The sequence below is a fragment of the Chlorocebus sabaeus genome, chromosome 16, assembly GCF_047675955.1.
Source record: "Chlorocebus sabaeus isolate Y175 chromosome 16, mChlSab1.0.hap1, whole genome shotgun sequence".
Lineage (NCBI taxonomy): Eukaryota > Metazoa > Chordata > Mammalia > Primates > Cercopithecidae > Chlorocebus > Chlorocebus sabaeus.
The window spans coordinates 51,561,113-51,573,225 of record NC_132919.1 but is presented as its reverse complement, the minus strand read 5'-3'; the positions used below and the strand labels follow the sequence as shown (position 1 = coordinate 51,573,225).

Sequence of the window (12,113 nt, the reverse complement as noted above, 5' to 3'; positions counted from 1 at the left end):
CTATTCAATACCCATATTAATATCTTCAAAGCAAACTAATTCCACTGTGGTTATAGCAAGTTAGGCATTTCTAGGCAAGTGGTTTGATAGGAGTCAGGATGTCCTCTTTTTGTGAAATGATGGCAGTAGTACCTGCTTTGCTAGGATACTTGATAATCGAATTTAATGAATATCTGTAAAGTACTTTGAGCTCCTTGGAGAACAGTTCCATATATAAAGAAGCCTTATGACCTGCCTGCAACTGTAGATTTGGCAAACGTAATCTTACTTTTTTTCTCTTTTGGGATATGCTCCCCTTTAAACTGAAGCTCAACCTCCTGAAGGGGGTTTCTTACTAGGAAAAATCAGACAATTTAAGGAAATAGCTATCACCTCCAAGATCCTGGAAGCAGTACTAAATAAGAGACCTCAGAACGAGGCAGTACTAGGTATCTCGCCTATCCCATTACCAATCCAATTTTTCTCTCCACTTCAAGGAGGCTTCCAGGTCTAGCCTATAGAAAAGTTCACTTATTAACCCTCAGGCCGAGTACTACCTGCTAACCAGATTAACACACATTTCCTTCGTAGCACTGTAATTCACAGTGCAATGACAGCAATATGCCTCTATAACTACAGCTTCAGACTGTGCTCCTCGGCCTTACTCAGAATAGGCTATCAACACTGACTCGTTAGGATGTTCAAAGGGGTATATGTACGTGTGCGGGGTGGGGGAGTCCTTGATACCGATTTCACCATGCTTCTGTGGTCACTGCAGGAAAAAGGTAGAGCTCTCTGCTCTCTATCGTCGCTCTCTTTGAAATATTATTCTCACTTCAAGCAATCTGCCTGAGCGAAGCCGTCACTTCTTCAACACATGGTCGCAATTCTGAAGCTGCCAGGCGACTGAACGCAGTCGGCAGCACCCACCACTACCAGAGATTCAGCCCCAATCCGAAGCTTTTCCCTTAGTCAGGGATTGGGGCGCTAGGTTCCTGGAGTCACCGCCGGGCGGCGACCCCACCACAATCTCCCCAAAGCGCCGATGCATGTCAGCCCTAAGATCGTGGCTGTCGCCTTCCCCCGAGCCTGCGGTGCCCAACGGGACCCCGAGTTCACGCCGCCGCGCGCCAGAGCAAGAGGACGAGCCGCAGCTAGGGAAGCGGGGGCCGGGCAGGGGCCCCGGCGCCCTGATAGGGAAGGGGCGTGATAGCATGATGTTCGCGGCGAGGGCGAGCCCGAGCGTGAACTGCTAAGAGGTGAAGCCGTGGAGCCCGAGGAGGGGACGTGGGGGTAAAGAGAGGGGCAGCCCAGCGGCTCGAGGGCAGCCAGAACCGGCCGCGGCTACTCACTCAGCCAGGACTCCAAGCTCTCCCCTTCCGCCTCCGCCATATTGCAGCCGCCCGGGCCGGCCCCGCGGCCTCAAAACTCGCGAGAGTCTGCACGAGCTGAGGCGGGGCGGGGCCTGCATGGGGGCCTGAGAGGAGTGAGTGCCGTCACCGAGGGCCGCGCCAGACTGCGACAGATATTGGGAGGGCAAGTGTTTCCTTTTGGCTCTTCCCTTTGGACCCCAGAGTGAGAAACTCTAACGTCCAGATCAGTGGAGAGAAACGCAGATTTAGGACCCTGAGGAGTCTTCGTCACCCGTTTCGCGTCATTCGCTCAGGCGCGCCGAGGGCAGTCCTTGTGGGGTCCTCGTGACCAGCCAAGATGGCTGCCCTCGCAGTGAAGGTTGCCCGAGGATGGTCGGGCCTGGCGTTGGGCGTGCGGCGCGCTGTCTTGCAGCTTCCAGGGTGAGAGGGCGGTGGGCAGCGGGGGGCGCCGCTTGGTTCTACACGAAGGGACCTGGGAGGAAGGAAGGGGGTCACAGGCAGGCCGCGTGGGGCCCTGGAGAGAGCATTGTCCTGGGGGCCGGAGTATCTGGATTCAAGCTTATAAGTTAGCTGCGTGACCCTGGGCCAATCTGAAGGTTTAGTGACGACCTCTCGCCTAAGGGGTCTGGCTGATCTAGGGTCTAACGCGGAGCTGAAAGTGCGGTTCAGCTAAAGAGCTCAGAGCTGGGATCGCCTGTGAATTGGGAAGGATGTGTAGGCGCCAAGACCATCCTTACCGTTAGCACTTGACCAGGAGGAGACTTGACCCGCCTGCTTGAGGGATGTCCTACTTCTTGGGACAAGGGCCTGAATTGTTGTGGCTCAGTTTTAGCTCGCAGTCTCCGCGCCGCTCTCCGTATTCGGCACGTTGGCAGCCATGCCTATTGTTAAGTCAAACCTACTCGCTTGTGGAGTCAGCTTTTGCCTGTCTCCTCCTCTTCCCCTTCCTAGGTTAACTCAGGTGAGGTGGAGCCGCTATAGTCCTGAATTCAGGGATCCCTTGATTGACAAGGAATATTATCGTAAGCCTGTGGAGGAGCTAACTGAGGAGGAGAAGTATGATCGGGAGCTCAAGAAGACTCAGCTCATCAAAGCTGCTCCAGCAGGGAAAACAAGTTCTGTGTTTGAAGACCCAGTCATCAGGTTAGATGGAAACAAACATCTGTTACATGGACTGGGACTATCCCAGGGAGGGTCTCTTGTGAGGATTCCGTGATACAGCCTTGGAGAGCTAAACATGTTGCTTTTCTCTTTGAAGTAAATTCACCAACATGATGATGAAAGGAGGAAACAAAGTACTGGCCAGATCCCTCGTGACTCAGGTAAACAGCACCTCCCTCCTCAGTCATCTTTCTTTTGCTCCCCACCCCGTAGCCTTATACTTGGTACTTTCAGTGTAGCTTAAGAGGAAATGGATTCATATACCTATTATTAAGATTAATTTCCCTGCATGTGTACGGGCTTTAATGAAGCCCTGTAGGAGTCAACAACTGCCATTCCTTGGTGTTTCGGAAATAAACACACAATTACAAAAAAAGGGAAAATAAAACAACTGCCATTCCCCACCTCACTCACCCCCCCTCCACGCCACAAATCTCAGTCCACTCTTTTTGTCCTAGTCTAGCAAAGGGGGAGGCACTTAAAACTTTGTTTTGGATGTGCTGTGAGAGGAGCTGCATTGCCATAGCAGAACCGGAGGATTGGAGTAAAGGCCAAGGTACTAGCTTGGCTGGGTAAACCCTTTAGGGAGCCTGGGGCAGCCTCTTCCACTGCATTCTTTTGCAGACTCTGGAAGCTGTGAAAAGGAAGCAATTTGAGAAGTACCATTCCGCTTCTGCAGAGGAACAGGCAACCATCGAACGCAACCCCTACACCATCTTCCACCAAGCACTGAAAAACTGTGAGCCTGTGATTGGGCTGGTACCCATCCTCAAGGGAGGCCGTTTCTACCAGGTGAATGAATGGCCAGGGCAAGAAAGCAGGATCCCTCACATGTGAAACAAGATAGGTGGTACTTGGGAGTTGGGTCAAGATTGATAGCTTTCTAGCTGGTGCAGTGGGATTGCACCTGTAATCTCAGCACTTTGGGAGCCTAATGCAGGATAGCTTGAGCTCAGGAGTTAGAGACCAGCAGGGCAACATAGGGAGACCCCATCTCTACAAAAAAAAAAAAAAAATTAGCCGGCTGTGGTGGTGTGCACCTGTGCTCCCAACTACTCAGGAGGCTGAGGTAGGAGGATCACTTGAGTCCAGGAGGTTAAGGCTGCAGTGAGTTGTGATTGCGCCCTAAAGCTTGTCTCAGGAAAAAAAAAAAAAAACAGCTGGGCATGGTGACTCATACCTATAATCCCAGCACTTTGGGAGGTCAAGGCCGGTGGATTACCTGAGGTTGGGAGTTGGAGACCAACATGGAGAAACACTGTTTCTACTAAAAATACAAAATTAGCCAGGCGTGGTGGCGCATGTCTGTAATCCCAGCTACTTGAGAGGCTGAAGCTAGAGAATCGCTTGAACCCAGGAGGTGGAGGTTGCGGTGACCCGAGATCACGCCATTGCACTGCAGCCTGGCGACAGAGCAATACTCCGTCTCAAAAAAAAAAGAAAAGATTGAGACCGTCATGGTCCACTCGTCTGAGTCCTATAGCAGAAAAATTATAGGCAGAAGATGGAAGAGAGCAAAAAGTACCTAAATAACATCTGGGAGCCCACCTCCCTTTACTTTCTTCTGTCAAGCATCCTGTGTGTCCTAACCTGTAAAATTCTCATGGTGAGGGACTATTCATATCCTATCTTCGTATGCCAGTGTTTGCCATAGTGCTTGACCCATAACTGATGCTTCATCCGTGTTTGCTGAGCATTACTAGGTACCTCTTTCATAGCATTTAATTACATTGTATTGTCCTGAGTTTTCTGGTGTTCTCCTTTTTCAGTGTCAACTCCATGGGGTAGGGACTTCTTCATTATTGTCTGCACTCTCGTGTCTGGCATGGTACTGACACATAGTGAAGGCCTAGCAAATTATTTTTGGACAGGGGGTCTTGTTTTTTTGTTTTTAACTTTTTTTTTTTTTTTTTGAGATGGAGTTTCACTCTTGCCCAGACTGGAGTGCAGTGGCGTAATCTCGGCTCTTGGCTCACTGCAGCCTCCGCCTGCCAGGTTCAAGAGATTCTCCTGTCTCAGCCCCTGCACCCCACCCCCCACCACCCAGCCCGAGTAGCTGGGATTACAGGTGGCCGCCACCAGGCCAAGCTAATTTTTTTGTACTTTTAGTAGAATATTTTTGTATTTTAGTAGAGGGTTTTGCTGTGTCTGAAGACTGAAGGGGTCTTGTTTTTAGGTACCTATGGTCTGAGGCAGATAAGTCACCCCAGCTAATGGGGCTTTTCCTGTTTGGTTCTTATAACAACTTGGTAGGACTACCATTTAGGAGGGAAAATGGCCAGTGCTTTTCTTTTTTTTTTCCTTTGAGACGAAGTCTTGCTCTGTTGCCCAGGCTGGAGTGCAGTGGTGCAATCTTGGCTCACTGCAACCTCTGTCTCCTGGGTTCAAGCAATTCTACCTCAGCCTCCCAAGTAGCTAGGATTACAGGCGCCTGCCACCACGCCCAGCTAACTTTTGCATTTTTAGTAGAGACGAGGTTTCACCACGTTGGCCAGACTGGTCTCGAACTTCGGACCTCAGGTAATCTGCCTGCCTCGGCCTCCCAAAGTGCTGGAATTACAGGCGTGCACCACCACGCCTGGCCTTATTTTTCTTTTCGATATATGGAGACAAGGTCTTGTTATATTGACCAGCCTGGTCTTGAACTCCTGGGCTCAAGCAATCCTCCTGCCTCGGCCTCCCGAAGTGCTGGGATTACAGGTGTGAGCCACTGTGCCTGGAGAGACCAGTGCTTAATGAGTGTTTGCTGAATGAACGCCTCTTATGTCTGCTGCACTGGGGTCACCTGAAGGTGAGGGAAGCTCAAAGAAGAAAAGACAGGCCCTTCTCACCAGGCCTGACCAGGGCTGGTCCAGAGGGAACGTGTGGCTACTCCTTAGAATTCAGGGAGGCAGGAGGCCCCAAACCCTGGCAGACTCTTGGACCAACTTGCCTATGTCCTGTCTCCCCAGGTCCCTGTACCCCTACCCGACCAGCGCCGCCGCTTCCTAGCCATGAAGTGGATGATCACTGAGTGCCGGGAGAACAAGCACCGGCGGACACTGATGCCGGAGAAGCTATCACACGAGCTGCTGGAGGCTTTCCATAACCGGGGTCCTGTGATCAAGAGGAAGCATGACATGCACAAGATGGCAGAGGCCAACCGTGCCCTGGCCCACTACCGCTGGTGGTAGAGTCTCCAGGAGGAGCCCAGGGCCCTCTGCCGCAGCAAACAGTGTGAGCCACTGCCAGGCTGAAAGCTCCCTGTGGGTTAGGGATGTGGCTCCTTTGTAAGGATGGGCAGGCCTCATGAGAAAGAGGGAGCAGCATGTTCACTATCCGAGAATCCTCCTTTCTTTGAGGCTGGAACTTGCTCTCTCTGCCCCCATTTCCTTATAAAGAGGGAGCACATTGACTTGGGAATTTCCTCCAGGAAACTCAGAGCCGTCTTCTCTTCCCTTAGCTTGGGGTGGACCTTTGGATATAAAAGGAAGCAGTTTTAGTATTAGAAAAGATTTATTAGAAAATTCTCACGCTGAACTGGTGTAGTATGTGGTGCAGCATTCATTGAAACTGGCTGGAGGAAATAGGCTTGCTTCCAGAGTTGTCCTTGTACAAAATGTATAAAAAGCAGTTTCTAGTATGACTTGTGCTCTGCCTCCGCCCATTGACATCCCAAAGCATCCCAATGGCTATGCTTACCCATTTTACAGATGGGTAAACTGAGGCACCAAGGTAGTAGTTGCACTAATCGTTACACAGTGCAGTGGCTCTTAGGAGTTGCTCTTCTCTGCCTGGCCCTGGTGGGAAGGTGGTGGGGAAAGGGGCTCAGGGCAGGACCATGGCATAAGTGGGAAACATCTCACCAGGAGATGGGAAAGTCTAGAAGGGAAGAGTCTTTGGGTGAGGCAGAGACTCCACTGCCAGTTTCAGAGGTGTGTAGAAGAAAGGCCAGTGCTGGTGAGGAAGACCTGATCTGGAGGCCTAGTCGGAGACTTCGCTGTAGTAATACTTGTGAGCAGCTGGCGTCGTCTTCCAGCCGGCCGCCCGGAACTCAATGATCTCCAGCAGCAGCAGCTGGGCCAGGGAGCTGAGGCCAGTTGGGAGCAGGAAGCCATCCCGGATCAGCACAAAGAGCTCATCCATGCGCTGCCCATTCATTTTCTCCAGCTGCTCCCCGACCCGGTGCAGCTGCAGCACCAAACAGTCCACCTGCAGGGGACAGCAGGGGGTTGGGGTAACACGAGTGAACTGGGGCAGGGTCAGCCTGTCACACAGCATTTGTCAAGTGCCAGGTGCTGTGCCTTGCCTTTACACTCATTCCCTTGCTCCCTCCTCACCATCCAGTGGGTACGTCTTCACCATTGAAGCAGAGCTGTCACTAATGATCTGAATTTGACTGGTTTTACAGCTCTGCAGTGTTAGTAGAGTTTTGCAGGAGCCAGCTGTGCTGTGCTGATGGTATCATTCTCTTACTCAAAGCATTTTCAGTGGCTCCTATCAGACTTCCACATCTTACACAGAAAGAAATGAGTGCCGGGACTTCCTGAGGTCCCTCTTCTGGCCAGCCTCCACTGAAGCCTGTCTCCAAACCACTCCTTCATCCCGCTCTCCTGCCTCCCTCACACTGCCTGACCCTGGTTTGGCTTTGGGGCCATCTGTACCCACAGCTAGCCATGGCTCGCACAGCTGCCATCAGAGGTTGGCTTTCTGACTGAGAAGGAAGCTGCTGAGCCAGTAGGTTTTGGCTGCTGTCTGTATTGGATAAATTCCAGACCTGGTAGCTTGTCCTGTAATTCTGACAGGCCTTAGACACCCCCACACTCCTGCCCCAGAAGTGACACGGTCCTCAAAGGCCTCCGTGAGCAGTGAGCTGACACTCGGCTGAGCCAGACTGTCCATCCCGCAGCCTTCTGTGCTTGTACCAGGGCTGGGGCCACCCACCTCCTCCTCCTTGCTCAAACTGTCCGGTTGGGCCAGCCGGAAGAGGCAGTCATAGACAGGGTTCACCAGGGCCATCATGGGCATGTTGTTCACCTGTGAGGGAGAGGAGGGGTCAGAGCACCAAGCTTAGTGGCCAAGGGGAACAGTCCAACCTGGGCCTCGGGTGACAGGCCATGTCGCCTCCCAGGGTGGCTGCCGGGGCCTCACCCTCAGGTAGTCAAAGATGTTGCAGATAAAGGTGACATAGCAGACCCAGCCCTGCAGGGAGCGTGCTCGCAGCTGCTCCCGAGCCTGGTACTCCTGCTGCAGCCGGTTGAGGAGTCCACGCCGGAAGACACTCTGGCCTGCTTGTTTACTCTCTGCCTGTGAGCCAGGGAGAGGAAGGTGAAGGGTGGGGGGCGGTGCCCCTGCAACCCCACCCATCCTATGCCTCTTTATGTCTTTGAGCTAGACCCTGTGCATCTCTGTCCTGCAGGCCAGGCCTTCTGCCCACTCCTGAAGCACCTTCCTCAAAGCAGCTTCCTTTAATCTCCCGACCCCCAACCTGAATGATGGCGTAGCACATGCGTCCTGCTTCCTTGCTGAACACACAGTCCTGCAGAGAATGGTCCACAATGACATTGGCCACTTTCTCCAAGTCCACAGCACCCGGATCTAGGGGTAGAGATATGAGGGGAGTCTAGAGCTGCTGCTTTATCACATTTGCCTCCACCTGCTTCTAAGAACTTGAGATATTTAGAGTAGAGCACTCTCATATGCTTGAAGTGAAAGAGATCAAAAATCATACAGAGGACAGTGACTCCAGTGGTGCAATCAGCGCATGGTACTTACAAGAAATCATGGCCGAGGGGGAAGGGATTGCATTGGGAGTTATACCTGATGTAAATGACGAGTTGATGGGTGCTGACGAGTTGATGGGTGTGGCACACCAACATGGCACAAGTATACATATGTAACAAACCTGCACGTTATGCACATGTACCCTAGAACTTAAGGTATAATTAAAAAAAAAAAAAAGGCCGGGCACGGTGGCTCACGCCTGTAATCCCAGCACTTTGGGAGGCCGAGACGGGCGGATCACGAGGTCAGGAGATCGAGACCATCCTGGCTAACATGGTGAAACCCCGTCTCTACTAAAAAATACAAAAAACTAGCCAGGCGAGGTGGTGGGCGCCTGTAGTCCCAGCTACTTGGGAGGCTGAGGCAGGAGAATGGCGTGAACCCGGGAGGCGGAGCTTGCAGTGAGCTGAGATCCGGCCACTGCACTCCAGCCTGGGCAACAGAGCGAGACTCCGTCTCAAAAAAAAAAAAGAAATCATGGCCGAGCTCAATGGCTCACGCCTGTAATCCCAACACTTTGGGAGACCAAGCTGGGTGGATCACCTGGGGTCAGGAGTTTACGAGACCAGCCTGGCTAACATAGTGAAACCCCATCTCTACTAAAAATACAAAAATTAGCCACGTGTGGCGGCTCGTGCATCATCTCATGTCATCCCAGCTATTTGGGAGGCTGGGGCAAGAGAATCCCTTGAACTCGGGAGGCAGAGATTGTAGTGAGCCGAGATCATGCCATTGCACTCCAGCCTGGGCGACAAAGCAAGACTCCGTCTCAAAAAAAAAAGAAAGAAAGAAAAAAGAAATAATACAAAGGGCCCGGTGTGGTGGCTCACACCTGTAATCCCAGCAGTTTGGGAGGCCGAGGCGGGTGGATCACCTGAGGTCAGGAGGTCAAGACCAGCCTGGCCAACATGGTGAAACCCTGTCTCTACAAAAATACAAAAAAATTAGCTGGGCATGGTGGCGGGCACCTGTAACCCCAGCTACTTGGGAGGCTGAGGCAGGAAAATTGCTTGAACCTAGGAGGCAGAGGTTGCAGTGAGCCGAGATTGTGCCATTGCACTCCAGCCTGGGCAACAAGAGAGAAACTGTCTCAAAAAAAAAAAAAAAAAGAGAAAAGAAACCATACAGAGGACAGTAACCATACAAACAAACAGCTTTAGCTGTCTGTCTGCTGACTGTTGCCCAGTCAGAGAAAATGGGGAGGGGTTATGTGGGTGGTAGGAACCAATCAAAGTAAGAATGTAGTTTCTCAGGAAACACATCTTTTCCTGGCACTAGGTTGAGGAAGGAATACTAACCAGGACATGCCTCCAACAGCAGTTTCACAAGTTTTTTTTTTTTTTTTTTTTTTGAGACGGAGTCTCACTCTATTGCCCAGGCTGGAGCGCAGTGGCCGGATCTCGGCTCACTGCAAGTTCCGCCTCCTGGGTTTACACCATTCTCCTGCCTCAGCCTCCCGAGTAGCTGGGACTACAGGCGCCCACCACCTCGCCCGGCTAGCTTTTTTTGTATTTTTTTAGTAGAGACGGGGTTTTACCGTGTTAGCCAGGATAGTCTCGATCTCCTGACCTCGTGATCCGCCCGTCTCAGCCTCCCAGAGTGCTGGGATTACAGGCTTGAGCCACCGCACCTGGCCAGAAATAGTGTTCTTATAAGACACGGGGCCTCCCAGCAGGCTCGGCTTGGCACATGATGGGTGCTGCTAATTATTAGTTGAAGACAAACTTCTGTCCTGCGTGTTACAGCAGGAAGGCATCAGGCGAGGGCAATTACTATAGCTCCTCTGGCAAACGGAATATTCTCCATCTGTCTCAAAGCAGGCAGCTATGCATTCAAGAGACGGGGCTATGGCAGCACAGAAATGAGCAATTCAAATGTAAGCGCTTCAAGGGCAGGAGTTGTGTTCTTTTTTTTATGATTAAACCTTTTTGTTGTTGTTGTTGAGACAGGGTCTCGCTCTGTTAGCCAGGCTGGAATGTAGTGGCAGGATCATGGCTCATGGCACCCTCACCCCCCAGGCTCAATCAGTCCTCCCACCTCAGCATCTTAAGTAGCTGGGACCACAGGTGCGTGCCACCATGCCCAGCTAATTTTTCAATTTTTTTTTTATTTTGTAGAGATGGGGTTTACACCATGTTTCCCGGACTGGTCTTGCACTTCTGGACTCAAGCAATCTGCCCACCTTGGCTTTCCAAAGTGCTGGAACTACAGGCATGAGCCACGGGGCCTAGCCCTATGGTTAAACTTTTTAAAAAGTCTTTACAGTCTGAGAGGTGACTGATTCATACTCCAAAATAATGGCCTCAATGTAGCTTGTCTTCCAGTTCAAGAATTACGTTTCCGATTCCTATCGCCGATTCCTATCGTCAGAGAATGAGGGGAGGGGTGGAGGCATTCACCAGGCTCAGCCTCTGGTGCTGCCTACAGGGGCCCTTCTCTGTGGCTCCTGACCCCAGCTCAGGAAGGGGTCCCGTGCTCACCTTTGAGTGCTGTCTTCAGCAGCTGCTGGGTCTCTGCATCAAAGGACTGGATTTTATACTCCTCTCTACTGGGCTCCCCCATGACTAGCCAGCCCCAGTAGCTCTTGACTGGGCTGGGACTAAGGACAGCACCTGGGGAGGAGAAGAGGCGAAGGGAGCGGCCTCAGGTGTGGAGCGCAGGGCGGGTTCCGTCCTGCAGACCCTGGGCGGGGCTGACGGCGCTCGGACGGGGGCTCCAGGGCGGTCCGTGGCGTGCGGTGGTTGGCTGACGGCCCACCAGGCTTGGCTTCTGGCGGGCACTGGGCATCAGCCAGGCACCTGCTGCTCAGTTTAGAAACCCCTTGCTTGTGGGATTACACAAGAGCGAGAAGCTGAAGCAGGAAAGCGCCCACCCTCCAGTCCCAGCGGGAGGCAGGAGTGGACGGGGGCAGGGTGTGTGCGGGCGGACGTTACGGTTGCTTAAATAAACCGGCCTGACGCTTTAAGATGCCGGGTGAAGGCCAGGCTGGGAACTCCAAGCGGTGCGACTCTGTCCCCAGCAGGGCTCCAAGGCCCTCTCCCCAACCCTCCCTTTCTGGCTTTTGCCTAGTCCTTCGGTCTAAACACCCGCCGCTGCATCCCCCGGATGGGGCCGGCCTGCGTAGGTAGGAACGCCCGCGCCCTGTCCGCCCCCTAGACCCGGGCCAGCTTCTCCCCGGGACAGACTGGTGGGACCGGCTCCCGAGTGGCTGTAACCCGGTTTTACTCACTCGAGACTCCTAATTCCTAAGCTCCATTATGGAGCTTTCCTCTTACGGTGGGGGGCAGGATGATGCGCCCCCGAGAGGTAGCTCCCGCCGGAGGCTCCCCTCTGGCCATAGGAGGCGCCTTTAGGGTCTCCAGCCCTCGACCGCTCCCCCCGTGCCCAGAACGCCCCTTCCAGCAGCACAGGGCGGACTGCGTAGCCCACGGCCCAGGATCCCGCGGGCGGGAGAGGCGGCGTGGGCGCCGGGACCCACCTGTCGGGCCGGCGGCGCGCGCGCGTGCCCGGGGCCGCTCGGCCGCTGGGAGCGCGCAACCAGCGTCCGGCGCTGCGGGAGCCGCCGTGAGCTCATCTCCTCGCGCAGCGCCGGGGAAGGGTCGGCTCGCCGGCGCCACCTGCCGGGCCCCCGGGGCACTGCCCTGGCCTCCAGGCCGCCCCGGAAGCCACCTCGCCCGCGTGGGATCCTGCTACGCTGCCACTCAGCCGCAGGCGGAACTCGCTCGGCTCGTCACCTCTTCACCCGGTGCGCCTCGGCCCTGTCCGGGCCCACGCCGGACCTGCCGGATCCTCGATCTTGCGCGTGGCCCCGCACCCGGCCCTCCCCGGAGCTCAGGG

General features: G+C 53.7%; 3 protein-coding genes across 8 annotated transcripts in view; 1 reads left to right on the top strand and 2 right to left on the bottom strand.

Annotated features, from left to right (window-relative positions):
- Nucleotides 1–1,456, bottom strand: part of GGA3 (golgi associated, gamma adaptin ear containing, ARF binding protein 3) — a 21,013-nt gene extending 19,557 nt beyond the window's left edge. For both annotated transcript variants that reach the window (XR_005238772.2, XM_008011772.3), the window contains exon 1: nucleotides 1,332–1,456. Coding sequence is in view for 1 of the 2 variants with exons in the window: in XM_008011772.3 (XP_008009963.1) it covers nucleotides 1,332–1,371 (40 nt within the window). In the remaining variant the exon portion in view is untranslated. The remainder of the gene's footprint in view (nucleotides 1–1,331) is intronic.
- MRPS7 (mitochondrial ribosomal protein S7) lies at nucleotides 1,453–6,135 on the top strand. The gene is made up of 5 exons (XM_008011775.3): nucleotides 1,453–1,772; nucleotides 2,304–2,495; nucleotides 2,611–2,674; nucleotides 3,138–3,305; nucleotides 5,465–6,135. The coding sequence occupies exons 1-5, from the start codon at nucleotides 1,690–1,692 to the stop codon at nucleotides 5,684–5,686; spliced, it is 729 nt and encodes a 242-aa protein (XP_008009966.1). The 5' UTR covers nucleotides 1,453–1,689; the 3' UTR covers nucleotides 5,687–6,135.
- Nucleotides 5,990–12,113, bottom strand: MIF4GD (MIF4G domain containing). Of its 5 annotated transcripts, none has more exons than XM_073005041.1 (6): nucleotides 12,011–12,113; nucleotides 10,757–10,888; nucleotides 7,981–8,090; nucleotides 7,644–7,799; nucleotides 7,437–7,529; nucleotides 5,990–6,704 (listed from the first exon to the last, which is right to left on the bottom strand). In XM_073005041.1, exons 2-6 carry the CDS (start codon nucleotides 10,836–10,838, stop codon nucleotides 6,477–6,479), a joined length of 669 nt encoding a protein of 222 aa, XP_072861142.1. In that variant the 5' UTR covers nucleotides 10,839–10,888; nucleotides 12,011–12,113; the 3' UTR covers nucleotides 5,990–6,476. The 5 variants fall into 5 exon arrangements, with proteins under 5 accessions (XP_072861142.1, XP_008009968.1, XP_008009967.1 ...); XM_008011777.3 differs by lacking the exon at nucleotides 12,011–12,113 and adding an exon at nucleotides 11,755–11,959; XM_008011776.3 differs by lacking the exon at nucleotides 12,011–12,113 and adding an exon at nucleotides 11,506–11,842.

What these genes read in the sequence shown, in the direction of transcription:
- MRPS7 (XM_008011775.3), top strand. Translation starts at nt 1,690, where the DNA reads ATGGCTGCCCTCGCAGTGAAGGTTGCCCGAGGATGGTCGGGCCTGGCG. An exon ending in CCAGATCCCTCGTGACTCAG is followed by an intron (nt 2,675 to 3,137) that starts GTAAACAGCACC and finishes ATTCTTTTGCAG; the next exon opens with ACTCTGGAAGCTGTGAAAAG. An exon ending in AGGGAGGCCGTTTCTACCAG is followed by an intron (nt 3,306 to 5,464) that starts GTGAATGAATGG and finishes CTGTCTCCCCAG; the next exon opens with GTCCCTGTACCCCTACCCGA.
- MIF4GD (XM_073005041.1), bottom strand. Translation starts at nt 10,838, where the DNA reads ATGGGGGAGCCCAGTAGAGAGGAGTATAAAATCCAGTCCTTTGATGCA. An exon ending in TGTGCTACGCCATCATTCAG is followed by an intron (nt 7,800 to 7,980) that starts GTTGGGGGTCGG and finishes CCTGGCTCACAG; the next exon opens with GCAGAGAGTAAACAAGCAGG. An exon ending in ACATCTTTGACTACCTGAGG is followed by an intron (nt 7,530 to 7,643) that starts GTGAGGCCCCGG and finishes TCTCCCTCACAG; the next exon opens with GTGAACAACATGCCCATGAT.